The sequence below is a fragment of the Erpetoichthys calabaricus genome, chromosome 4, assembly GCF_900747795.2.
Source record: "Erpetoichthys calabaricus chromosome 4, fErpCal1.3, whole genome shotgun sequence".
Taxonomy (NCBI): Eukaryota; Metazoa; Chordata; class Cladistia; order Polypteriformes; family Polypteridae; genus Erpetoichthys; species Erpetoichthys calabaricus.
This window is the reverse complement of record NC_041397.2, coordinates 200,234,115-200,259,972: the sequence shown is the minus strand read 5'-3', so window position 1 is coordinate 200,259,972 and position 25,858 is coordinate 200,234,115. Positions and strand designations below refer to the sequence as shown.

General features: G+C 37.2%; 1 protein-coding gene across 1 annotated transcript; it reads right to left on the bottom strand.

Annotated features, from left to right (window-relative positions):
- Positions 1-3,747: 3,747 nt before the first annotated feature.
- LOC114650507 (matrilysin-like) lies at positions 3,748-25,634 on the bottom strand. Its single transcript, XM_028800171.2, has 10 exons — positions 25,475-25,634; positions 24,942-25,177; positions 23,896-24,044; positions 20,661-20,786; positions 16,785-16,946; positions 13,951-14,119; positions 13,142-13,272; positions 10,101-10,263; positions 8,153-8,250; positions 3,748-4,119 (listed from the first exon to the last, which is right to left on the bottom strand). Exons 1-10 carry the CDS (start codon positions 25,601-25,603, stop codon positions 4,013-4,015), a joined length of 1,470 nt encoding a protein of 489 aa, XP_028656004.1. The 5' UTR covers positions 25,604-25,634; the 3' UTR covers positions 3,748-4,012.
- Between the last annotated feature and the right edge of the window lie 224 nt (positions 25,635-25,858).

Below are 25,858 nucleotides of genomic sequence, written 5' to 3'. Positions count from 1 at the left end.
TTGCATTCCATGACCTTCAGTAATACTGATGGTTTCCTGTTTGTGATTATATAACATTACTTCTATTTATTATGTATTTTATTTTATGTTCATATATTTTATTTCTATTTATGTTTTATGTTAATTATTTTGTTTTTCTTTTATTCTATTATTGTAAAGCACTTTGGCCACAGCATTACTATGTTGCTTTAAATATGCTATATAAATAAATTGACATTGACATATAAGAACAGTCCTGTTTTTATTTTAATTGTAATTTATTTGAAAACCAGTAGTTCCACTGGTGCCCCTCTTACAAGAAACAATCGTTAAATAGAATATAAGTTACCTGACATTTAGACTGAACTATCTGCATTTAGTATTGGTAAGAGAAAAAAAAAACAAGGCAGAAATGATAACAAATCAGCAAGTCAGGTTGCTAGGCATAGCAACAGAGGAATGAGACAGAGAAAAGAGATTGTATAATATATATTACCCCTTTGAAAAAAGAAGGCATAGACACAACCAATTTGGAATTATTGAAAACGGATGAAAGAGTGAAAATATAAGAAAATTAAATAAATATATTAGTACATTTGTAATGGGGGTGAAAGCACAATATATGGAAAATACAGTATAAACAAGAATGGTGCTCTCATATAGTCCAAAAAAGGCCCCTTTGAACTACAATTGAGCCTTTTTCATAAAAATGAACATCAGGGAGGGACCTACCAAAAGCAAAAATGAAGGTGAAAAACATCCATCCATCCATTTTCCAACCTGCTGAATCCGAACACAGGGTCACGGGGGTCTGCTGGAGCCAATCCAAGCGCACAAGGCAGGAACCAATCCCGGGCAGGGTGCCAACCCACCGCAGGACACACACAAACACCAAGCACACACTAGGGCCAATTTAGAATTGCCAATCCACCTAACCTGCATGTCTTTGGACTGTGGGAGGAAACCCACGCAGACACGGGGAGAACATGCAAACTCCACGCAGGGAGGCCCCGGGAAGTGAATCCATGTCCCCAGGTCTCCTAACTGCGAGGCAGCAGTGCTACCCATTGCGCCACCGTGCCACCCAGGTGAAAAACAAACAAAGCTAAAACAATAAAAGTTCTTGGCCCTTAGAGCCGGTCTTCATACATCCCTACCCCTGCTTTACAGGTGGCTTGGCTCGCCCAGTGGCCCATGGTAGTACCATACCAGGCACTCCTTTTACCTCTGTTCTTCTAGTTCTCTTACTCATCCCTGGACTCTTCTCTCTTCTCAACTCTGCTCTCAGCTAGGCTTTGGTAATGAAGAAGTTTTAAACCCTCCTTTTGGGTCACTTTTGTCCAAACGTCAGAATCCGTTCTGGTATTAAAGTAACCTTCCATTTGCTCCAGGGTCTCTAGGATATACAGTAGCTTGTGATGTTCTTTGACTCCTGAGACTTCCATTAGCACTAAAGAGACAGTTGCCAGCCCTCTCCAAGGAACATCACATCCCATGCACTCCCTTGCAGAATTATGTGTCATTTAATGGCCGGGAAGTGTTGCCACCTCTGATGTTCTCCACTTGGCTCATGCTTTGTGGTCTACATATGGATCCTGCCTGTTGTATTTTCAGGGCACTCTTGTTAATGCCACCTAACAGTGCCTACATATATTTCTATATTGTTTACAGCTGGTGTAGTTCTCTCAGATCCTCTGTCTTAGGGGCTGTCCATGCCAGCTTGATGGTTTGCTTGACCCAGAGGACCCCCTCATAATAAGAAGATTACTAAGAACACACGGACATGGAGGTGGAGAAGAGAATGAATTGAAGGGGGACAAACAACTAATAGAATAGAGCAAAATAAAGGTCAGTCAATGCAAAAACAGAAGAAGAAATCATAAAAAAATATTTTTATGATAAAATGAATAGTGATTTCTATGTTAAGTCAAAGAACAACAAATAGGTTAGGTTAGGTTAGGTTAGGTTTCTTTATTTAGTCATGTTTACACAGGAAAACATGAAATTTGCCTTCTCAGTTGCATCTAATAACAGGTAACAGACAGAATGAAATAAAACAGACAAATAGAAATAAGAAAGGTTAAGGTAAGGCAGTTAGATAAAACATGTTTATACCAAAAAAAAAAAAAAAGGTAACAGGATATATATCAAAACCTTAAACATTATCTCCGATATTTCTTATTGAAAAGTCATATGGCACTAGGAAGAAAGGAGTTTCTGGAGCGATTTGTGTGGGTTTTCAAAGCAACTATCCTTCCTGATTTACTGAAGTTTAGTTCTACATGTAATGGATGTCTGTCATCAGTTGAGATGATTTCCAGTTTCTTTAGCATTTCCCTCTGACACACACTAGTCAAATCATCTACATCAGCCCCAATAACTTTAGCTGCATACTTCGTAATCTGCTGGAGCTTTTTTGAGTTTTGGTTTGTCAGACTATTAAACCAGGCAATGAAACTGAAAGTGATCACGGACTGGATCATACTACGATAGAAGGACAACATGAGGTCCTTGTCTACTTTAAATAGTTTGAGTTTATGGAGGAGAAATAAGCGCTGGTTGCATTTAGAAAATAATTTTTTTGTATTTGTATTCCAGTTAAGATTGTTATCTAGGTAAGTTCCTAAGTATTTATATTCATTCACTATTTCTACCTCCTCTCCCAGAACTACAATAGGTGAACATACAGATTTCTGTCTCTTAAAATCAAATATCATTTCTTTGGTCTTTTTTACATTCAGTGTGAGAGTTTTTATTGCACCAGTTTACCACTTGATTTAGATAGTGGCTTTCATCCTCCCCAGATATGCATCCTATGATCATGGTGTCATCAGCATACTTAATAATGGAGCAGTGGTCATTGTTCTGTCTCAGGTCACTTGTGTACAGAGTAAACAGTAATGGTGATAAGATACACCCCTGTGGACTACCTGTGTTTGAATGAAGAGCTTTTGAAAAAGTGTCCTGAACTTTAACTGTCTGTAAACGATTTAAAAGAAAGTTCTGAATCCATAGTGTGATAAATGGGTTTACATTCATACTGTTTAATTTCCCAATCAGTATATGAGGCTGTATAGTATTGAACGCTGAAGAAAAATCCAAAAATAGTGCTCTGACATATGAACCAGGCTGATCAAGAAAGGTGTAGATTTGATGTAAGATAACAAGCAGAGCATCTTCCACACTTCTGTTTGCACAATAAGCAAATTGATTGTTGTCTTGAAAAGACTTTGTCTCTGTCATTAAAATGTTTTTCACCAAGTGTTCAAAGCATTTCATTGGAATAGATGTAAGTGCCGAATAATAAATACTAAATATGTTGGTAACAAAAAAAAGAGAAATAGAGGAATTTGGTATGAAAGAGTGGAGAGTAACCAGGCTGGTAGACACAAAGGGCTTTGACAAAAAGAAAATTAAAAAGGCAATAAGGATGCTTTAGATCTGGCAGAAAGAATAATTCTAACAGTAGGAGAAAACTAAGTGTGAGAACAACTTTACCTCTACAGAACAGACCACAGACAACAGGAACAGAAAAAGATTAAGCAAAATAGTAAAGCCACTGCAATCAATCTGAATATTAAAAAAAGTATTAGAGGAAATTAAAAATAAGGGCAGGTAACTCAATTTAGAAATGGTGGTAAATGGTGAAATGGCATAATGGTTAGAAGTAAGGATGGGTAAGGAGTTAATGTGTGAACCTGAATTAGGAATAGAAATATGTGTTGTGTTTAAAAAAGGTAAACAGAAACTAAAGCTAAACAAATGGGATAAAATTATTTAGGTTTAATTTCAAAGTATAAAACAATTTTAAAGAACCATTTGCTAGACATTCTAGAATCGCTTGACATACAGTATTAGAGGTAAAACAACGGTTTGAAACACAATTTCATCAAAAAATAATAAAGTTCATTTCAATTTACATTTAATTTCAAATTTCTTTCCTTAATGCTTGTCATCTAGGGTACTATCTTCTTAATTTTAGCATGAAGTGCTTTTCTAATTTTTAAACAGTAGATCCTCCAAAACTCTGACTTTAAGTTTGACATCCAAGCAGTGCAGAGATTTGCTGTGTGCTGATAACTCTTTTCTTATTTATATCATATTGAAACAGTAATGGTCCACTAGTAAAATAGTAGGAATCTGAAAAAAAATATATAATAAAAGATTAGATCAGAAAGGTTTTCATTTGATAAGTCAAAGTTCAGAATGAAAATAAAATAATGCAGAAGAGAAAGCTCATTCTACAGGGGCACTTGTGCAGTGAGTGACATTTTCATCGTTATTTATCAATAATGGCACATAGCATATAATGGAAAGAGCATATTGTTTGGCTATTTCATTCTTAAGTGGGAGAACCTTTAATTCCCTGTGATATTTCAACAAAAGATGTGAAAGAGCAAATAGATGTTATCGATAGAAAAAAAACTGTGCCATTGTGTTTTTTCAACACTTAATCCATCACAATATGCACTATATGAGGAAAAAACTAGAGAAGCTGTCACTGTTCCAGGCACCTAAGGCATGAACTAAGAACATGCATGGATCAACCCCAGATAGAGCTTACATCTTTCTGTCACTCAGATGGATTCTGTGTTTACCTGTTAGGAGACTGTTTGGCTGTTCTAAGTTCACCCAGTATGAATGAATGTCACCTGCAGTGGACTGACACCATGTCCAGGGTTGGTGCAGGGAAGGAAAACTGCCAAAGTTGGCCTATTATTTACAGAAGTATTGTTTACAAAGTGATAGGAGTGACAGCAGTGCCAGTGCAAGTTTAATAAGCTACTGTCAAGAAATAAAAAAGGAACACCATGGCCAAAGACATTGCAAAATTGAACCTGTTTAATTAAACAATCAAGAATGGTAAAAATGCAAAAAAATTAAATTGCTAAATCCAAAGTATGAAAAAAAATGAATAGAGCAAGAATAATGAGAACAATTGGAAAGATAATAAAAAATTAAGAGCTAACTAAATACTCTATCAGTGGGCTGGTGCCCTGCCCAGGGTTTGTTTCCTGCCTTGCGCCCTGTGTTGGCTGGGATTGGCTCCAGCAGACCCCCGTGACCGAGTAGTTAGGATATAGCGGGCTGGATAATGGATGGATTGGTAAATACTCTACTACCAGTGGTGGTTTGTAATGTAGAGTGCTGGGGCACCGTTCCCCCCTCCAAATATTTTAAAAATTCTACTTAATTAGATAATGCAAAATAATCATGAAATAAAATTGTTTATTTGCACAATGTGCCTGGTGTCAGCGCATATGAACATTCATTGAAAATTAGATCTGACTAATAGTTTCATTTCAGTGTGAATGCCTATATTTCCTGAGTGAAGGGTGGCATCCAAATGAGAGAGTATGTAAGTCCTTGATGTTTTGTCAAGCAGGTGACCTGAGGCTGCCCTTTAATTGGTTGCTTTCAGATTTTTCTCTCTGCCCTGGACACTCCCACATTTTTCACCAACAAATTAGTGTTGTTTTAGTTTTTTTTAATCTAATGTGATTGGACAATCGTCACTGCACTATTTCATATTCACGTCAATTGTTCATAGTTCACACCAGCCTTTAATGTAACTACAGATGAGCGAGTGTGACGTTAGGGAGATGGCAACTTAAAACTTTAAAAAATCAAAGAATTTAATTTATTTCTTTAATGAAACACTTCTTCATAAATTGTTCACTTGAAGAAAAAAAGAAGATAAAGGAGCTTGGACCGGACTGATCTGACTTAAGAATTCAGCAGCAGGCAGGCAGGTTCCTGCTCTTGTTATGACAAACAGAGCTGTCTGACTGGATGTGGTGTAAGCCAGCATTTCGCAACCTTTAAGTATTTGAGACCCGAATTTTCATAACAGTTTTAATCGCGCCCCCCTAATGTTTTTATGAAAGCCCACTAATACCAATTTGTTCTTTTTTAATTAATGATATATCATAGATGCATGTTTTATTATGGGCGGCATGGTGACGCAGTGGGCAGCGCTGCTGCCTCGCAGTTGGGAGACCTGGGGACCTGGGTTCGCTTCCCGGGTCCTCCCTGCAGGGAATTTGCATGTTCTCCCTGTGTCTGTGTGGGTTTCCTCCCACAGTCCAAAGACATGGTGGATTGGTGATTCTAAATTGGCCCTAGTGTTTGTGTGTGTCCTGCGGTGGGTTGGTTCCTGCCTTGTGCCCTGTTTTGGCTGGGATTGGCTCCAGCAGACCCCCGTGACCCTGTGTTTGGATTCAGCGGGTTGGAAAATGGATGGATGGATATTTTATTATACCTACTTAACTTTTATCAACATTTATCTAACTCTATATTTATTTTTAGTATCAGAATGTAGTTTAAGTTAATTTGCTTTGGTTTCAATAGATGTATTTTTCATATTTTCGATTCTTGTTTTCTTATTTTCCATATCTTCGCGCCCCCCCTTTTTGTTACTTCACGCCCCCCTAGGGGTTTGAGAACCACTGGTGTAAGCAATGCCTTTTTTTTTGCTTTCTCTGTTTGTTGTTTCAAAGTGTTGGTACTGAAGCATTGTGGAACGGGGGTACGAGACGTAAATCATATTTCTGAAAAATGCAAGCTGCATGAAAGCAGTCACAGTCATTCCCTTTCCATTTAAAACTGCTGCTACACAGTGTAGTCAGCATAGAAACTCTCTTTAAATTCTCTGTTTTCAAATTTGATTCTCTGTCTCCTTGCCTGGTAACAGCATAGCAAACTTCATCAGAAATATTGACGCGCTTAAGGAAACAGTACAGCACTGGAGGAGAATGAAATCTTATTTTGATAACATTTAATTGTAAACAGTATTATTGAATGATGTTTAAGATATTTTAACATCTTACAGTGAAACCATTTTGAGTTTGGTTTTTATACAGTTGCTAGCCACGTTGCTATGTATGACGACCAGAGGTCACGGCCCATGATGTTATGAGATTAAAGGTATAAAGGTCGGCTCAAAGACTTTCTGTCTGTTCCTTAGTTGTTAAATGTTTTAAAGACGTCACCGCCAGGGTTTGAAGACCAAGGAATCCATTGATTACTTGTGTTGATTGGTGAATTTTGGCAAAGCGTTTTTTGCTGTATACATGCTGTGTTCTCTGATGACCTTGTTCACAGAATATTTTTCTGGAAATTAACTGTACACCCATCTTAGGCAAGCATTTGTTGATATAATTTTCCAAGCTCCCCATGATGCTTTGTGAGGCCAACATGACAACACAAAGCTGTAGCAGCTATGCTCAGAACTTTCATGCATGTGCAGTGTAAGATTGTTGCCACCTTGGCCATCAGTTTGTCGCAGGCACATAAGGAAAAAGAAATGCTGTTTCAGCAACTAACAGCCATCTACCAAACAGTGCTGTGCGATATTTTTCTCCATCTGTAACCACACTTGTTCTTTCCACTCGCAGTCGTTTCAATGCCCTGGTCTCTTTGATTGCCATATGTGGGTCTTGGTTGAACTTAAAAAGGTAAAAATGTGACCAGAAGCCTCAAAGAATAAGAAACACTACCAGGTTTCAATTCTGCATGCATTTAAAAAAATATACAAAAAACCTGCAGTATTACTAGAGTTGCCAATGGATATATTACACTGATCTCTTCGCGTTAGTGCTTCATGGCTGATTATTCATGTCCTATAAAAAAAAGACTTTCCTGCTGTGAGTGGGCCGTGACTTCAAACAATGGAATGAGCCAGTCCCACAGCCAGGCTTCAGGGCACAGCTAAAATGTGCCCCAAGATTGGCGCTGTCAGCACAATGATATATATTTTCTTTACTTACTGCTAGTTTGTGTCTGTTTGCTGTATTTTATTTGTGGTATTTGTTTTGTCTTTGTCGTTTGTTTGAGGCACGGTGGTGCAGTGGTTAGCACTGCTGCCTCACAGCTCAGATGGCATATTTGGTCCCAATAATCAGTCCAGAATTGTTGGCAGACTTTTCCCCAGCCCCCAGGGACACTTAAAAGACCATTGCACTATTATAATCCCCTCAAAAATTAGTTCAGTTCCTCCTTTTCCATTGACGTCAATACATTTCACAAAGTTCGGGCAAGTTCACAAACATTTCTGTGATTTCACTAGTTGGGTCATTATTTGGGTTCATCATATTTAGAGGTAATAATCACATTCACTTATCAAATGATTCATGTTTTAGCTTTGCATAGTAAAAAGATAAACCATTCTTACCATCCAATTGGAAGGCAGAGTCCACTTTGGATCCAATTCCAGGGAAATCCACCGAAATCTTGTTACCAAATTTCATTTGTTTTGTCCTTGCATTGAGGCTAGGGCATAAAAAAATGTATTACAAATATTTATTGAAATAGTCAGCTCTGGGAAATCCAATTAAGTGAACTTGCAGAATTCATTTATGAAAACAATTTAATTGTATATACTGTGTGTGTTTGTGTGTATGTTTATATATATAGCATTTTATAAGCTACTGTATATATGTACAGTATATTATAAATCCAACTGTGATAACATTTCAAGGTGCTTTAATTGCCTCCTGTTAGCTTTTATACTCCCGTCTTTGAAGGTGACTCCCTGCAAGCTTCCAACGCCTTTACTTCTCCTCATGTGTCCCACACTCTTACTTCCTCTTTCGATCATGTCACCAAAGCCAAACTGACCAATCAGATTGCTTGGAGGAGATTTTGGTTATATTGTAGATATACCTATTTTGCAGTAACTATGCAAAATACCAAAGGTTCTTATAACTTACCTTTCATAAGTCCTAGAATGATCTCCCAAAGCATTATTTTGAATTTGAACTTTTTATGTACTTCATATATTTTTTTTGTAACCTTACTTCTTTTAAAACTCATATTTATTATTTGAATAGCAGTACAATACAATAATACTTAAAAATTGCATCAGATATGCAACTTATTGTCTTCTTTTCATCCTGTGATTACTTAATAATCATTCAACTTTTTTTCCCTAATAGGAAGTATAAAGCAGGAAGCAAAGGTGAAGCACTGAAGATTGTTCTAAAAACTTGAAAAAAGAGCTGAGATAAAGAAAGATTACCATATTGTATGGAATAACCTGATTGATCCTTGTTGAGTACATTTTATTATTGCTATTTTCATATAGTACAGATTTTCATTCCCCTGCAAAGTAAAATCTAGCAGATACTTTTTTTGTCTATCCACATATCTTCTAACCAGTGTCAGCCTATTCAGAATCATGGGAAACCAGAGGCTCTCTCAGAAGCAGAGGATGCAGAGTAGAAACCAGCACTGAACCAGACAGGAGTCCAACACAAGTCAGGATAACATGCACACCCACCCCCAGTCAACAAATGTTGAGTTTTTAAGCATGCGTGTCTATGGGATGTGGAAGTAAATACACTTCATTTTAAGGTGGAAAAAAGATGTTGAGAGAAAGAGAGGGTGGAGAAATCAGATTTGTGGAATCCTTCTCAAACAGAAAATCCTGCCACCAGTTTCCAAGCTCTGTGGTTCAAGGATCAACCATCTAAGGTATCATATATAACCTTGATGGTCATCATTCTTGCTTCAAGTGGTCACTGAGATTATAGTAAATGACACTTTGAGCAAACATACTGGCACGTTTCTGTCCAATCTATCAGAGAGTGGAGACATGCCTCATATAATTTATACATACATGTTAGACTTTCAGGGTGGCACGGTGGTGCAGTGGTAGCGCTGCTGCCTCGCAGTTAGAAGACCTGGGTTCGCTTCCTGGGTCCTCCCTGTGTGGAGTTTGCATGTTCTCCCCATGTCTGCGTGGGTTTCCTCCTAAAGACATGCAGGTTAGGTGCATTGGTGATTCTAAATTGTCGCTTGGTGTGCGTGTGGCTGGCGCCCTGCCTGGGGTTTGTTTCTTGCTTTGTGCCCTGTGCTGGCTAGGATTGGCTCCAGCAGACCCCCGTGACCCTGTAGTTAGGATATAGCGGGTTGGATAATGGATGGATGTTAGAATTTCACTGCACTCATGACTTTACAATTACGACAATCTCTAATATTTAGATAAGCTTGCATTTTAATGTTCTCTCAGTGTTCCTGTGATTTTGCACAAGGCATACAAGCTTTTTTGCCATTCTATGGACCTATCTGGAATTAAGAAAAATAAAACAAAAAAATACACATTTTAAGTGCCGTTTTACCTGTAATAGCTGTCTCCAGTGAAAAACAGTATTTTTTTCATGTGTTCAATATTAACAGCAGCATCAATTTTGGGTGAGTTGTTTGGAAATCCAAGTGACGAAACCTTCAGCCTAGGATCTTTAAAGACTCTTCCTAAATTGTCAATTATCCAGATGTCTTGGCCTATATCATTAGCAAAAAATAATTGTTATCAATAAGACCTGCTTCATAAAATCCATCCATTTATTTATGTTTCTTACTTGCTTAATGACTATTATTACCTTCTAATCATGAGTTTTATTCAAGACTTTTACTAAAATAAAAACACATATTGTAACTACCTTAACCATAGAAATTCTACAAAATGGTTATAATCCCAGTTAATAAGCGTGAGTTTTGTACAGCTACACTGTACACTTTTACTTACTGAAACATCTCAAAAAAGTTAAACATCAAGAAGTCTTTTATTGTCATGTGAACCCAGATCACTGTAAGTAAGAAAGCAGTCTGCACACTTGTGTTTCCTCCAGTGGATAGGCCTACATTTTTTTCTGTTGCTACATACTGCCACCTACTGAGCTAAAGAAATAATGGCATGTGTAATTCTTTTTATGTTGCGGTTGTATGGAGCCCTAGCCTGTAACAGCTTGTCCAAGAAACGGACAATCAGCAGCATAGTCCAAACTGAAGGTTGTGTTGCACGGTGTTTTAAGTTTTCAGATGAGAAGTTTAGTTGCTTATAATAAACAAAAGGTGCTCATTGAAAAATACTTTATATAACAAGTACGACAAACAAGAAGGCTATTCAGTCCATCAATACTGTATACAATTTTGCAGTTTTGGTAACTGTATAAAAATGAAATAAAACACAATTTAGTGTAAAATTGCCTTTTTTGGTTATTTTTTCAATTTTCCAGTCTTTGTATATTGGTAGGAGCCAATCCTGAATGTTAAGGCAAGCCACTGCAGGGCACATTTGGATGCACCCACACACCTGCCATTGGGATATTCAAACTAAAAGAGCTTCACCATCCAGGGGTGGTTCCTGACTTGTGTCCAGTGATCAAGGAGGGCTAGACTGAGACTATTGTGATTATCTAAGATTTACAGTAGATCAATGGAGGTAGCTAATCATATGTGATTTCAGGATTTGAAAAGAAGCCGAAATACCCAGAGAAAATGCACATGAACATCAGGAAATGTACAAACTTCCCACAGACCGTGGGGAGACAAGGAATTTAACCGAAGTTCATGGAGTTGTAAGGCAGCTATGCATAATACTGCACCACTTTCTTTTCAGTAATTCTTGTGTGTATTTATTTATTGACTGCGGTGGGTTGGCACCCTGCCCAGGATTGGTTCCTGCCTTGTGCCCTGTGTTGGCTGGGATTGGTTCCAGCTGACCCCCGTGACCCTGTGTTTGGATTCAGCGGGTTGGAAAATGGATGGATGGATTTATTTATTGAGCTTCTGTAAAAAGCCATGTTTTTGTCTTGGGGACAAATAAAGTTCCATTTTTCTAAATGATGATGCTCCCATTTGTACTCCAGGTATTGTTAAAAAATTATCTACCTGAGATACATAACCTTCCAGTTTATTTTTGTCTTAAGTTAGTGAATACATTGCTATATTGAAGTGGATGTGGATGGATGGGCATCCTGTCTGGGCTCGTTGTTGATATTATTCTGGGGTAGGAGGCCATTACAGCAGAAGGAAAGAGGGAGGTAGCCATATACTCTTCCAAGGCACTGGGTAGCAGCATCCCTCTGGTTTTGCTCCCATTTGGACATCCGCAGGGATGCATGCGAGTTATAGTTCTAATGGGCAGCCCTGTTGGGTTCCTTGGGTGCCATTAGAGGAAGCTGGTGGGGGCATGGCTCCCTTTCAGTGGGAGCTTTCTGGTCACAGTGCTGGAAGTACTCCCTGGATCAGGTTTAAAAAGAAACCTTCACCTTCCCCACATAAGTCAGAGTCAGGAGTGGATTTAGGCAAAACTCATTTGGGATGGATGGAGAAGACAGAAGAGTAAAAAACAAAAGAAATTGTAAAAAAGGAGGAAAACTGTTTGTCTAAAGAGCCCGTGAAAAGGTATTTTTCAGTAAAGTTAGTCATTTGAACCTGGGACTTGTGTGTTGTGTAGTTGTGTCTAGTGTTAGAGGTTCTAAAATGCCCTCTACAGGCCACAGTTTATAAATATGATACTTCATTTAGCATGCCTCTAAAGTGAAAATAATGTATTGCTAGAAAGCACTGTATCTAAAAAATATCTAAAATAGAAAGTAGAGTACGTTACAACACCTGGTCTCAGGATTGGAGCTAATAGGCACCATTATACAGTATTTCCTAATAAAATGTATCTCAAGGAACACACAAACATTAATACCGCAATTACAGCAGCCAACATGGGTGCAGTGACATTGGATGGTACATATAGGTGGATCTTACAGATTATGCAAACTTTGCCTAGTTTTACTATTCATTGTCATTTAGGAAAGGAATGCTGGCCACTTTAAACAGAGAAGCTGCTGATACCAAAGTGGCATCTGAGGATAGGAGATGGTAGGCAGCACAAATGTATATACATATACATATACATAATGTGTGCCCTACTCCCTACCACCCATCTTTAGTTTATAGAATGCAGTCCCATCATGACAGAATCAAAAATGTAGGTTGGCATTTTATTAAAATGGCACATTATATAACATATACAATATTTTCTAACTAGTTAGTTAATGTAATTTAGGGTCATGTGAGACTAAATACCATACCAGGAACTCTGGGCAAATGCCAGAAGCCAGTCCTGGACTTGCCACCAGCCCATCACACAGCCCACTACTTACACACACAACCCAAGTAAAGTATCATACTGTATATCTTGAGGATGTTGGGGTTAAACCCATTCAGACATGGGGGAACATTCAGACTCCACATAGACCACAAGCAGGAATGGAATTTGAACCCAAAATACTGGAGATATGAGAAATGAGTGGTAACCTCGCCACTTACCCACATTATATAAATTAATTTTAAATATCTAAGTTAAGTATTTTGGCCTCACCTTTAATTATAACAATACTTTTTCTTCCAGACCAGTTAAGAGCAGCATCAATGTTTGTCGGCAAACTTGTCCACTTGGTTTGGATGGACGCCACAGTAAGGCTGCCATTTTTGTGTTTTCGAAAGACCTGCCTGAAATGGTTAAAGACTGGTTTGTAATATTTTTGTATGTTCTTTCCATTAACAAGAATGGTTTTGGTTATTTAACTTCTTTAAATTAAAAAAAGTAATTTTGTCTTGTTAAATTTCATTAACACATTTAGACATTTGAGAATAAAACATTTTTCAACTTTAAAACTTAACTTCTGGCTGTTGTGGTGCACACCATTTCTTCAGAATTGTACATTGCATCAGGTTTATATCAGTAAAACATTAATATGTTTGAAATAATTTATACTTTTGCTCAAAATACCACATAGAATTGAGATTTTGCATTTCCCCCCCTAATAGGTTGTACAGTATACTCATTATAGCCTTAAAGATGTGAAGTTCATACTAATTATTAATATTGTCATTTAATATTATTGGCCATCTTCCCAAGTGTTGTACATAATAATACAAACCCCACAAGAAAAATCACATACTACAAAGGCGTTCTTACATTTTGTTTGATATTTTCTTCATGAGTTATTATAGCTACTATTTAATTTTTACTTAAGTAAAAGTAACAATTTTCTGGTGTAATAATCAAATAAAATTTGTTTTGGATTACTGAGTGTACAAATAAATGCACAGTCCAATGTTTGTAGAATCAATGACAACTGGTGGCTCATAATAAGCATTATTTAAAGTGAATAAATGAAGATTTACCCATCTTTAAAGAACAACACATCATTGTTCAAATAGGCAGCAGCATCTAGAGACAAGTTCGGGTTACAGTGAAAAAGTGTAGTGGCTTGTGTTTTGGTAGTCTGGGGTTGAGTTGGCACACTTGTTTCTTCCTGGTCTGTAGCTGTGAGTTGTTTTGCTGGGGGCTTCCCTGTGGATACAAACATGGAAACACTTTAAATAGCAGTTTGTATTTTTCCTTTAAATGAGTGCAAAGAGGCACTTGGAAAGATCCAGATTATCACTATGTCCATTACTGCCTATTAACTAAAATGTGTACCCAATGATCACTTTATTTGGTACACCCGCTTATTGATTCAAGTAGCCTGTTCCTCTGAAGAACCATTTGTTTGCAACATCTACAACATGCAGACATGGCCAAGAGGTTTAGTTGTTGTTTCACCAAATATTACAAAATACAAGACATGTGATTTAAGTGAGTTGGACTATGGTAGGATTATTGGTGTAGGATGTGGTGTTGGTCCTCTGTACTCCTCTCTTCTCCGGTGAGAATTACGCAGTAAAAAATAACATCCAGTGAATGGGATTTCTGTATGCAAAACACTTTATTTAGGCAGAGGCCAGTCAAACTAATGGAAATGTCACAACATTAAACGTCTTTATAACAGTGGTAAGGAGAACTTGCGGATAGACCACAGCAGAAGAAGGCCATGCTGAGCTCCACTCCTGTCAGCTAATACTATCGCTGACATATGTTCATCAAATCTCAACAATCGAAGATTGGAAATCTTTTACCCCATCTGACCTCTCATAGTCTACAGCAACATGCAGGTGCTTTCATCAGGACTCAAAGTAAATTCTGCCTTGCGTCAGTGATGCAAGCTGGAGGTGGTATTGTAGTGGCATGGGGAATGTTTTCTTGGTATAAATTAGGCTCTTTTAATTCCACAGTTTACAGTTTTTCAAATGTGGCATTTCATAAACATTATATGCATTATTTTGTGTTGATTTCATCAACATGACAATGACTTCAGTTTACTCCAGTGTCCTCTTGAGTCTCCAGATCTCTATTTTATAGATCAGGGGTCCTGAATCACAGTCCTGGAGGGCTGCAGTAGCTGCAGGTTTTTGTTCTAACCTGGTTGCTTAATTAGAAAGCAATTCTTGCCAATAATTTAATTTCATGGCTTGTTAGTGCTTTAACTCTGCTATGTCAGGTCATTCTCATATCCTATATTTTCTTCCCCTTTCTAAGGATATCATCCAAATGATTTGAAGGCTAAAATGGATGAGTAATTCTCAGTCCTTCATGTTTCTCTCTTCAATTTCCTTCCAAGTATTTAATTAAACCCAATAGTGCATGATAAATACACACAGATATAAATGGTAACAACCTAAATGGAGAAATGCTGGTCTGTTTTGTCATTTGCATGTTAATGCTAATAAGGAGCCATTAAAAACCAAGAATACAGCTGTTTAAGACTAAAATAAGCAATAAGGGTTGAAAATCTTAACAAGCGAGACAACTAAAGTGAAACAGAAGTGTTACTTGAGCAATAAGTGCTTCTTATTAACCAACTGGGTTGGGGCAAAAATCTGCAGCCACTGTGGCCCTCCAGGACCGTGATTGAGCACCCCTGTTATAGATCACCTTTAGAATGAAATGGAACAGAAGAGCTGAAACATAAATATGTAGCCTAAAAGTCTGCTTGAACTTAATGATGTTATTGAGTTAGCATGGACCAGAATCCCTACTGTAAGTAATATTTTCTGTACCTTGTTGTATCCGGGTCTTAAAGAATTCAGGTTTAAAGGTCCTATCTGGTATTAGACAGGTGCACTATGATGGTTAGGTGAAAAAATGGCACATCAAAAATCACCAAAAAAGCAGAAGCATGAATAAATCACACTAAGAGACCACAGAAAAGTGAAGCCAGAAAACATGAATGCAAAGGGCAGAAATACAATAATAGAGAGTGTCTAAGCCAAAATGACATCCAAAAATATGAAAAAGTGATCTAATCATTACTAATAATACCAGATTACAAACTAAGTTTAAATTGCTTGCTGCCTATTTGATTTTTCTTGGTTTTTATCTACAAATATGCACATTACAAAATGAGTCTTGCGATCCTAAATAGCATCTCATAGCATGGTGCTGTCACATGTCACATTGATGTATGATCATGTGATTCATAACATACGTCATTGCTAGCAACTATTCAGCAGCCATGAAAAAATCTGTTGTCACATAATGATAAAAAATAACAATAACATTACAAATTAATAACAGGGCAAAATAAATAAATTATGAACACTAACGTCCCAAAGAAATCATTTGTGACATCTATCTAATAAAGTGTACAAACGAAACAAAATCAGGCTTTCATGATTTTGATTTTATTGAAGTTTCATGTGAACCACTTCTGCAAAATGCCTTTTTTTCTTAAAACCCTACACTAAACATAAAATACACTAAAAACTATATTTATGTAGTTTAAAAAAAACAAAGTAGACTGCTGTTTTGTATATATAAAATCTAAAGAAATGGCTTCCCAACTTAAATGAAAAGGAAACCAGACAAGTAAAGGTGATTGTGATTATGGAATACTACTGCTGTGTACACTGGTCAACTTTGGAAATATTATTGTTTTAACTTTATTCTAGTGATTATGCTTAATAATTTGCTGAAAGAACCAGACTTATTGTAGCCTTTATAATGTATTCAATCATTCAGGCACTTTTTGAGCCTACTTACTCCAACAACCGAGCTCAGTTCTGCTCAAATTTCTCATTGACGATTACTGATTTGTAATCTGCTTGCAATCATTTAGTCAACAAATGGGCACACATACCATATATAGACTGTATTCCTTCAACATCATCTTTGGGAAGCTGGTATCCATTGGTATTTACATATTTGTAAGTGGGATACATCAGAGCTATTGGATTACTGGAGTGGTCCAATCCCAAAGAATGGCCAAGTTCATGAGCAGCCACAAGGTACAAATTGAACTCTGAAGAAGAGAACACTTAATTTACTAGAAATTAATCCAAAAAGAGAAGCAATATTGCAAAAAATAATATGAACCTATTATAAACATGGGGCCAATAATTTACAGGAATAAATATATCAAATGTATACCTGTGCATATAAATAAAATGCATTATTATTATTATTGTTATTATTATTATTATTATTATTATTATCACTAGTGTTTTATTTGTTACCTCCATACTATAAAAATGAAGAACCAAGAACACAATGTACCATAGAAATTTGCACAACTATCCAAAGACACATGAAATAAATTACCAAGTAGAGATGGAGTGTAGGAATTCAAGGACCTTCAAATCTCGATTTGATGTTATTTTGGACAATCTAAGTAAATGGAATGAAAGTGCTTGTTGGTCTAGGTGGCGTATTCTCATCACTATTTTTCTAATGCTTTCTAATATACTAAAAATACACTTGCCAGGTCTTTGAGCATTTCTTCCAAATCTAAAAGTTGCCTCATCTCCATGACTTGAATCAATATTTCTACCTAGTTGGTCCAAATCATCACTGTCTGCTAGCCAGTAGTTCATCCCAACCAAAACCCTGCATTAAGCTCATTTGGTTTTAATTTTTTTGTCTCTTTTGCATTTAAATTCTTGCTCACCCTTTTTCTCTTAGGCTTCTGCCATTCCTCTATTCCTTTTAATATGATTTTACCAACACCCAAGCTTAGTTAAACCCTAAATTAATTTTGATGGAAGAATACCTTTAACACTTTTCAAATAACAGGTCATTAAAAAATATAATTGACAATTGGTGTTTGTCATAGATACATTGTTGATTGTTTTTTACAATCTTTTACACTGTTTTTTTGTAGCAAGCAATTGAGGGCTCTAAAAGAAAGTTATCACTTAAGAGTTTTTAAGGCTAGTTTTAGAGCCTGTTAGTGTTTATATTGTCAACAGTCAAGTCTGCCACTTGCTGCTTCAGTTTGGGTGAGACAGAGGCAGATTTTGTGTTTTCTTTAAGATGTTACGTTGGCCAGCAATAGTTTACCTGTATATGTTTGTTCAACATCTTTAAGAAGAGTAGAAGACTCTATATGTGGTGTTGAGGTGTTACTTGATGCTCTCGGGTCCCAATCCTGAAGGTTCATTGTGTGGTGGGTGTGGCAACGCGCTATCTATTCAAACAATGTTGGCATGTTGCCTTGGTATCTTTTACTTTCATCATCGACACAGATAAGCAACAGACTCTGTACAGCCAATGTACAGCCAGCTTCCAAAGTATTACTTATATATTTCTTGAATTATGACCCTATTACCAGTATACCATCACTATAGAAATAATATGCAACTCTGAACGGAGTCCTCAGTGCTACTAGCTGCACAAAGTAATAATACTTAATGATGGCTTACTTCTCTCTGTGGGACTTCCTTCGATTGTATTTGTACAGCGATATGAGTCAAGATGGATTAGATTCAATCATATCCTCATTTATTTGGAATTCCAAAAATCCACGCATTCAAAAAGCAACCCTACAAAAGGCAGAAGATGGCAGGGCTCTACCTAATTTTCAATTTTAGTACCGGACAGCCAAATATATAAGCTATAAAAACCCGGACATTGAAACAAATAGATAGCTTGGACTGCAATAGAAATGAAATCCTGCAGCACTTGTTTATATTCATTGCTTTGTACCCCAGTAAATACAAGGTATCGTCAAAATACTAATAACCCAATTGTCCTTCATTCACTCAGAATATGGAACCAATGTATGAAGCACTTTAAGTTAGAGAATATTTTATCTGTGGCACCTCTACATGATAACCATCCTTTTTACACCCTCTCGAACATACACAGTTTTTAATGTTTGGAAAATGTATGGGATTAAATCATTTAGAGATTTGTATATACAGTGATCCCTTGCTATATCGCGCTTTGCCTTTCGCGGCTTCACTCTATCGCGGATTTTATATGTAAGAATATTTAAATATATATCGCAGATTTTTTGCTGGTTCGCGGATTTCTGAGGACAATGGGTCTTTTAATTTCTGGTACATGCTTCCTCAGTTGGTTTGCCCAGTTGATTTCATACAAGGGACGCTATTGGCAGATGGCTGAGAAGCTACCCAACTTACTTTTCTCTTTCTCTCTTGCGCTGCCTTTCTCTGATCCTGACGTAGGGGGTGTGAGCAGGGGGGCTGTTCGCACACCTAGACGATACGGACGCTCGTCTAAAAATGCTGAAAGATTATCTTCACGTTGCTACCTTCTGTGCAGCTGCTTAGTGAAACGATATGGAGCACGGTGCTTCGCATACTTAAAAGCTCAAAGGGCACGTATTGATTTTTGACTTTGTTTTTCTCTGTCTCTCTCTCTCTCTCTCTCTCTCTCTCTCTCTCTCTTCCTGCTCCTGACGGAGGGGGTGTGAGCTGCTGCCTTCAACAGCTTTGTGCTGCGGTGCTTCACATACTAAAAAGCCAAACAGCCCTATTGATTTGTTTGCTCTCCTCTCTGTTTCCTTTGAAGAGGAAGATATGTTTGCATTCTTTTAATTGTGAGACAGAACTGTCATCTCTGTCTTGTCATGGAGCACAGTTTAAACTTTTGAAAAAGAGACAAATGTTTGTTTGCAGTGTTTGAATAACGTTCCTGTCTCTCTACAACCTCCTGTGTTTCTGTGCAAATCTGTGACCCAAGCATGACAATATAAAAATAACCATATAAACATATGGTTTCTACTTCGCGGATTTTCTTATTTCGCGGGTGGCTCTGGAACGCAACCCCCGCGATGGAGGAGGGATTACTGTAAATAATGTCTTTGTATCCTATGAACAATTACACTCCAAATTTAATTTCCCATCAACACAATTTTTCCAATATCTCTAAACTAGAAACTTTGCTAAACGAAATCTGCCCAGTTTTCCTCACTTCCCACCTATGTCTGTTCCAGAAGAGATATTGATCAGTCTTAGGGACTCAGACAGCATTTCTATAATACAGTATATAAAAACATTTTAAAGTCCCTTCCTTTTAAAGATCCCAGAGCACAGTGGGAAAAGGATCTCTCACTCAACAATTTAGAGATGGAGTAGAAGGCAACCACGCACAGAATTCACTCTAGCTCCATATGTGCAAAGCATTCAATTATTCAACTTAAGATCTTTTATCAAGTACATCTATCTCGTTTACAATTGTCCAAAATGTTTCCAGGGCAAGATCCAACCTGCGAATGTTGCAATCAAGCCCCAGCTTCACTAGGCCACGTGTTCTGGGTGTGTACCAAATTAACATCATTCTGGACCAAAAGTTTTAAATACCTATCAGACAGCCTTGGTGTCACAATCCCTCCTAATCCACTAATAGCTGTGTTTGGTGTACTCCCAGATGGGCTTAAAGTAGAGAAGGACAAACAAACTGTAATTGCCTTTACTTCACTAATACCGGTAGCACATAGACTTATCTTGCTCAACTGGAAAAATCCTAACCCACCTCTTTTAAGTCAGTGGGTAACTGATGTTATATACTATTTGAAATTGGAAAAAATCTAACTCTCACTTTGAGGATCTGTTCAAAGCTTATTTAAAACCTGGCAGGATCTAATCAATAACATTTTAGAATAAGCATTTATATTGGGGGAAAAGACTCCTTTCTCTCTAATATTTCTTTCTAATATTTCACTAGCTAAACACATAAAGACATACAAAACAAAAAAGTAATGCAACCTTACTTCTGGAGGATGTTGTCCAAGTTTCATCGTTATCAAAATGTGCATCTCCACCAAGACCACTTCCTGGACTGAAGGCATGAGCAAGAGTTCCAGATGGGCCATCAAAAGGGTGAAAGTCACCATGTTCTGACAAACAATAAAAATAAGTTGTGTTTTCAGTACATCTGTATTGTATGCTCCTCTGAGCACCTGCCACTGATCGTAATGTACCCTCTTAAGTGCTGGTGATATGTTTTTGTTGTTGCTTTTTATAGTGCCATGAATAAGGATAACCTTCTTCAGAAACAGATGTCAAATGCACAATCCCCAGGTGTGGTCCACTGGCTCTGGGTAGCTATGAGTAAAAGGGAAGGATGAGAAAGCATCACGATTGATAACTGCCTTTGCCTCATCCCTTAGCATGGAGGGAGACTATTCAGGTGAACAGTGGCCTCACTTCCGCCTTGTTGCCAGAAGCCCCGGCCCTTCCAGTCCGTCCCCTATTTAAGAAGAGGTATGACCAGAAGTCAGCTTTCATTTTGGAAACTGCACTTGAAGAGAACGGATCTCTGTTTGAGACAGGTTGACTTGAGCGCACTGAAGTTCCATCACAATGTAAAATAGTCCTGCTCATTTTGTAATTGTTTTTTAATTGGACTCTTTGATTGACTGGCTTTTAATAAAGGTAGTTATTAGACTTGATCCCTCAATACTTTGATGTTATTATCCTCTTATCAGGCATAGATAATAACACTTTAGAGTGACATCTTTTACTGTCAGTTGGCAGAGTATATATGTATATATCCTTGTCAGAGCAGCTTCGTTTATTATCACATTTGACCTTCTGATTTTTTTTTGTGTTGCTTTTACTGCTCATTTCCAGGCTGTGTATTTCATAATGCAACACTTTTATTTTTTTTAGTTTTTGGTGAGTTATAATTTGTCAGTGGATATCCTTTCAGAGACCGAATATATGTTCAATATCAAAGTTTCTTTACAAATCTTAATGGGCAGCAGCGATGTAGCACTGTGGTTACTACTGCTCCTTGAAGCATGCTGGGTTCAAATTATGCACCCAATTACTGCCTTGTATTTTGTCATACTACTAAATAATCTAGAAATCTAAACAATTAACTAGAAAATGTTGAGAGCATATAGTGTTCCAACGTACCATAAGTAAAAACAACATAATAACCATCAAAAGTCAATGTGCGCTTGTGACAAGTTTAGAGAGATGCAGGTTAACAGAACGTGTCTTTAGCTTGTCTTGCAGCATCACTCAATTTGACATACTGTGGAGAGGATATTAACATTGGAGCCATGAACAAGAAGCCTTTTACCAACGTGGTAAATTTCAGCCAAGGCAGCAATAAAAGACAGTGTAGTGATGTTACCAGCCTCACACCATGTTCATTTAACTGGTTTCACCTGCTTTTCTAGGGACAGATGAGTGTGAGGATGCGATTTCAGATGTTTGTGTGGTAACCATTGTTGGTGCTCAGTGGAAGGTAGGCAGATTTTGTAAGAGAGGATTTTAAGAGTGTCAGAACTTAAATGGGAGTCAGAATGTTGAGAAGTTTGAAAAGTCAAAGGACTCTGTGACACAGAACTGCAAAGTGTGGCAGTCGAAAGGACATATCACACTGTTACAATGAAAAACAAGAATTGTGTTTAGCATGCAGTAGAGGCTGAGTTATTTGTATTTCATTTTTCTTTGCTTACATTGTGTACTTGACATACGGGAGTCCTGTTCAGGCCAGTGTGACTCACACCAAAATCCAGAGTACGAAACTTATAAAGATTGTTAACTATAAAAAAGTGATGCATTTTATCCTTTGTCATGCAGCATAATATACAATAAGCAAGCTGTGTAAGTCCTACGTTTTAATGCTAACAGGCAGCTAATTGAATATTATTCTACATTCATGAAATTATTTGAAGTAGCAGGAGTGGACAGGTATGATGACTGATTACTCTATACTAAGCACAAACTCAGAACACTTAGCAAAATATGCCACAACATTTCAAAAATGTGATTTCATTGTAGTATAGTACCTGCGGTGGGTTGGCACCCTGCCCAGGATTGTTTCCTGCCTTGTGCCCTGTGTTGGCTGGGATTGGCTCCAGCAGACCCCCGTGACCCTGTGTTCGGGTTCAGCGGGTTGGATAATGGATGGATGTAGTATAGTACATACTACATAGTTTACAAAAAACCCTGTGGTAATCAAGTGGTCATGTCAGTGCTCCAGTGTTGGATGAACAATGAAATCTTCCTCTGGTACTATGGAACTATGGAGAATGCTATCACTTAGGATATGCATATCTTATGTAGATGAATCACATAATATACGGATGTGCAAACTGCAAACAAAAGACTCACCGCTTTGTTACTCTTCACCAGCATCACGCAGAACAGATGACATTTTTTGGACATTTACGTAATTAAGAAAACTGTGGTTGCAACATTAAAATGGCTATATCATCATGTGGATTAATGCAAAGTGTGTGCCATGAACCAATCTGCTACAACACCACCCTCCACTGACTAGCACTATGGCACTAGTCATGGAAGGCAGAAGCATGTGATTTTGAGGGTGACACTAAGTGAAACCCACTAACAATGGTCTTTTCCTCAATTTATATGTGAGTATATTGCAGTGAGCACAGAGATGGAAGGACTGAGGTTCACACTGAATGGCGATTCAGCCTAATTACTGGTAAACAGAAACACTGTACTCTAAGTCTCTCAGAAAATACTTTAAATCTCTAATGAAGAAGATTACTTCCCTTTTCAGTTTTTAGGGGCCATGGGAAATGTTTCCAAAAGGACAAAAGAAGTTTGAACAGGATGGCAATCCTTATGTTTTGTTCCCCAGAAATGCAAGAACTGTCAATTTCATGGGATGAGAAATCACCACCACCATCTGCTACCTACCCTCACACTCACAATACTGAGACCAAGACCAGCCTATTTAATAGTTTCCTACTAAAGTCCCCACTCCTCTTTTTCAAATCCTCTTGAGGGTTGTCAAAGATTGTGTTCTCCTTTCCAGCAGGATGGTCTGCTGCAACTTAAGCATCTAGCCCATTCTATCTGGAAGAGCTGACAGACACCTGTCCAGCCTGTGTAGAATTGTCTTTTTGCTGCCACAATGTTATCCCTTGAATTATAACATCATAAATTACTTTTAAATGTATGATTAACACCACTGGTATTTTGCACCTTGTCTCCACTTGATGACCATGAACACATTACCTTTTGAAGCAAATGAAATCATGATGTCTGCAGTACCACTGTTTATTTTTATAAAAGTCAGAGGTGAGACATCGCTCCATACTTTGAAGGCCATCGCTATGGAATTATCCACATCTACGGGACTCATGTCAGGTGTGTAGTTTACTATCCTGTTCATAAAAGAAGAAGACAATAAAGGAATGCTTTGAGCCCGACAGTGTGCTATCACTTTACTGACCTAAAAACCTGGGTGAATCTTCTACTGGCAAAAGTAATAAGAGAAACTGAAGACATAGGACTTTATGATGTGTCTATACATTTGGAGATTCATTTCCTAGAGAAACCTTGATTAACTGCAATACTGTATATTCTAGAAGAATTATGTCACTGCCCCCTCTGTACACAGTAGCAATACACCTTATAGTTTTTCACCATGCCACAATAATTTTTCAAGAACAATGACAGCTTAATAAATAACATTAAAAGTGTAATGTGCACTTCAAACTTAAATGGAAGGGTGGCATCCTTCCGGCTAATTAACCATGAGCAAACGTTATTATGGTTAGAATGGAGTGAATAACTATTTTTACCATAACAACAGTGCTTCATCTTAAGATATTTGAACTGCTTCACAGATTGTCACATTTGGAACTAGCGTTTAATAAAATGTCAACCTTTCATATACTGTACTAGCTGAGAGTGGTGCGTAACTTAATGCAATTCTATGCTCTACAGAGCTGCAATCATGGTTTGATGTTGCTCTTTCCTAGCTGCTTAAGAAACAATATGAATTGAGTTCAATGTCATTAAGAGAAAGAGCACAATGTATACTGATAAAATTATCATTATGATTCTAATGTCTAATAAGAACCTGGCACTTACACAAATAAATTATTACTTACACAAATATGAAAAGAATTACATACTCTTTAATTTTTGAAAAAAAAAATTATAAGTATTATCTTTGGAAAGTTTGATCACTTTATGATCTGAAGTTTTTATAAAATTGTATATTTAGCAGAATACTTCTTCATATTTTGGTGCACAACGTTAAAGAAAATACGTACCTGTATGTTATTTTATTAGTTGGCCATTTGGGTTTTGATGCGAATGTGCTGTATTTTGCAACATCTGGAATCCCACACCTTGGCTTCTTCATCATGGCTAATGTTTCTGAATCTAGTGTTCCTGTAACATTTAGTCCAAAGAACCTCTGCATCTCTTTCACTTTCTCTGAGACTGAGTTACCATTTTTGCTTCTGGTTTTTACGGAAGACATGTTATAGTATTGTTTTAAGTAACTCTGCAAATAATGAAATGTATCAGTACAGATCAAAGACTTACTAATGTTTCTATTGTCATTTTTATTTTAATTACTTACACTTGCTATATTTTAAGATGTTTTAAGAAAAGTAATGATAAATGGATTTCTCTCAGAATTTCCTGGGAGAGAATTTCTTTATGTTTGAAGTAATTTTATATAGTGGCATAATCAACAGTATTTTCTGCGTCTATAAAACACTGAAAAAACAGAGCCTAAAAAAAAAATAATATTACATTTTTAAAAGATAAAGATTTTAGATTTAAACAGAAAACAGACCTCAGCAAGCTGTTGAGCATCTTGGTTAATTTTAACATCTGGAGGAACTGGAGATGAAGATGAAAAAGTTGTGCACATGAAAGCAACCAGCACCGGAAAAAGCAAATTCTTTACTTTCAAACTCATCATTTTGGCCAGCAATTAAAAACTACACCGCATTCCCTTCTTCTCTTTAAATAGGGCAACGGCAGTAGTTTCTCAACACTTACTGATTAGTTGTGTGAGGCAAACAGAGAGGTGACTCACATTCATAACCAAGATTCTAAAACTGTGGTTGCTGTGAATTGTTTTGGATTAATGTAACAGTTATCATTATTTCAAATACTGCACATATTGAGACATGTTGGAATTTCACAATTTTTCAGATTTTAGAATAATCGTATG

What these genes read in the sequence shown, in the direction of transcription:
- LOC114650507 (XM_028800171.2), bottom strand. Translation starts at nt 25,603, where the DNA reads ATGATGAGTTTGAAAGTAAAGAATTTGCTTTTTCCGGTGCTGGTTGCT. An exon ending in ATGCTCAACAGCTTGCTGAG is followed by an intron (nt 25,178 to 25,474) that starts GTCTGTTTTCTG and finishes CATTATTTGCAG; the next exon opens with AGTTACTTAAAACAATACTA. An exon ending in ACTAATAAAATAACATACAG is followed by an intron (nt 24,045 to 24,941) that starts GTACGTATTTTC and finishes TTTTATGAACAG; the next exon opens with GATAGTAAACTACACACCTG.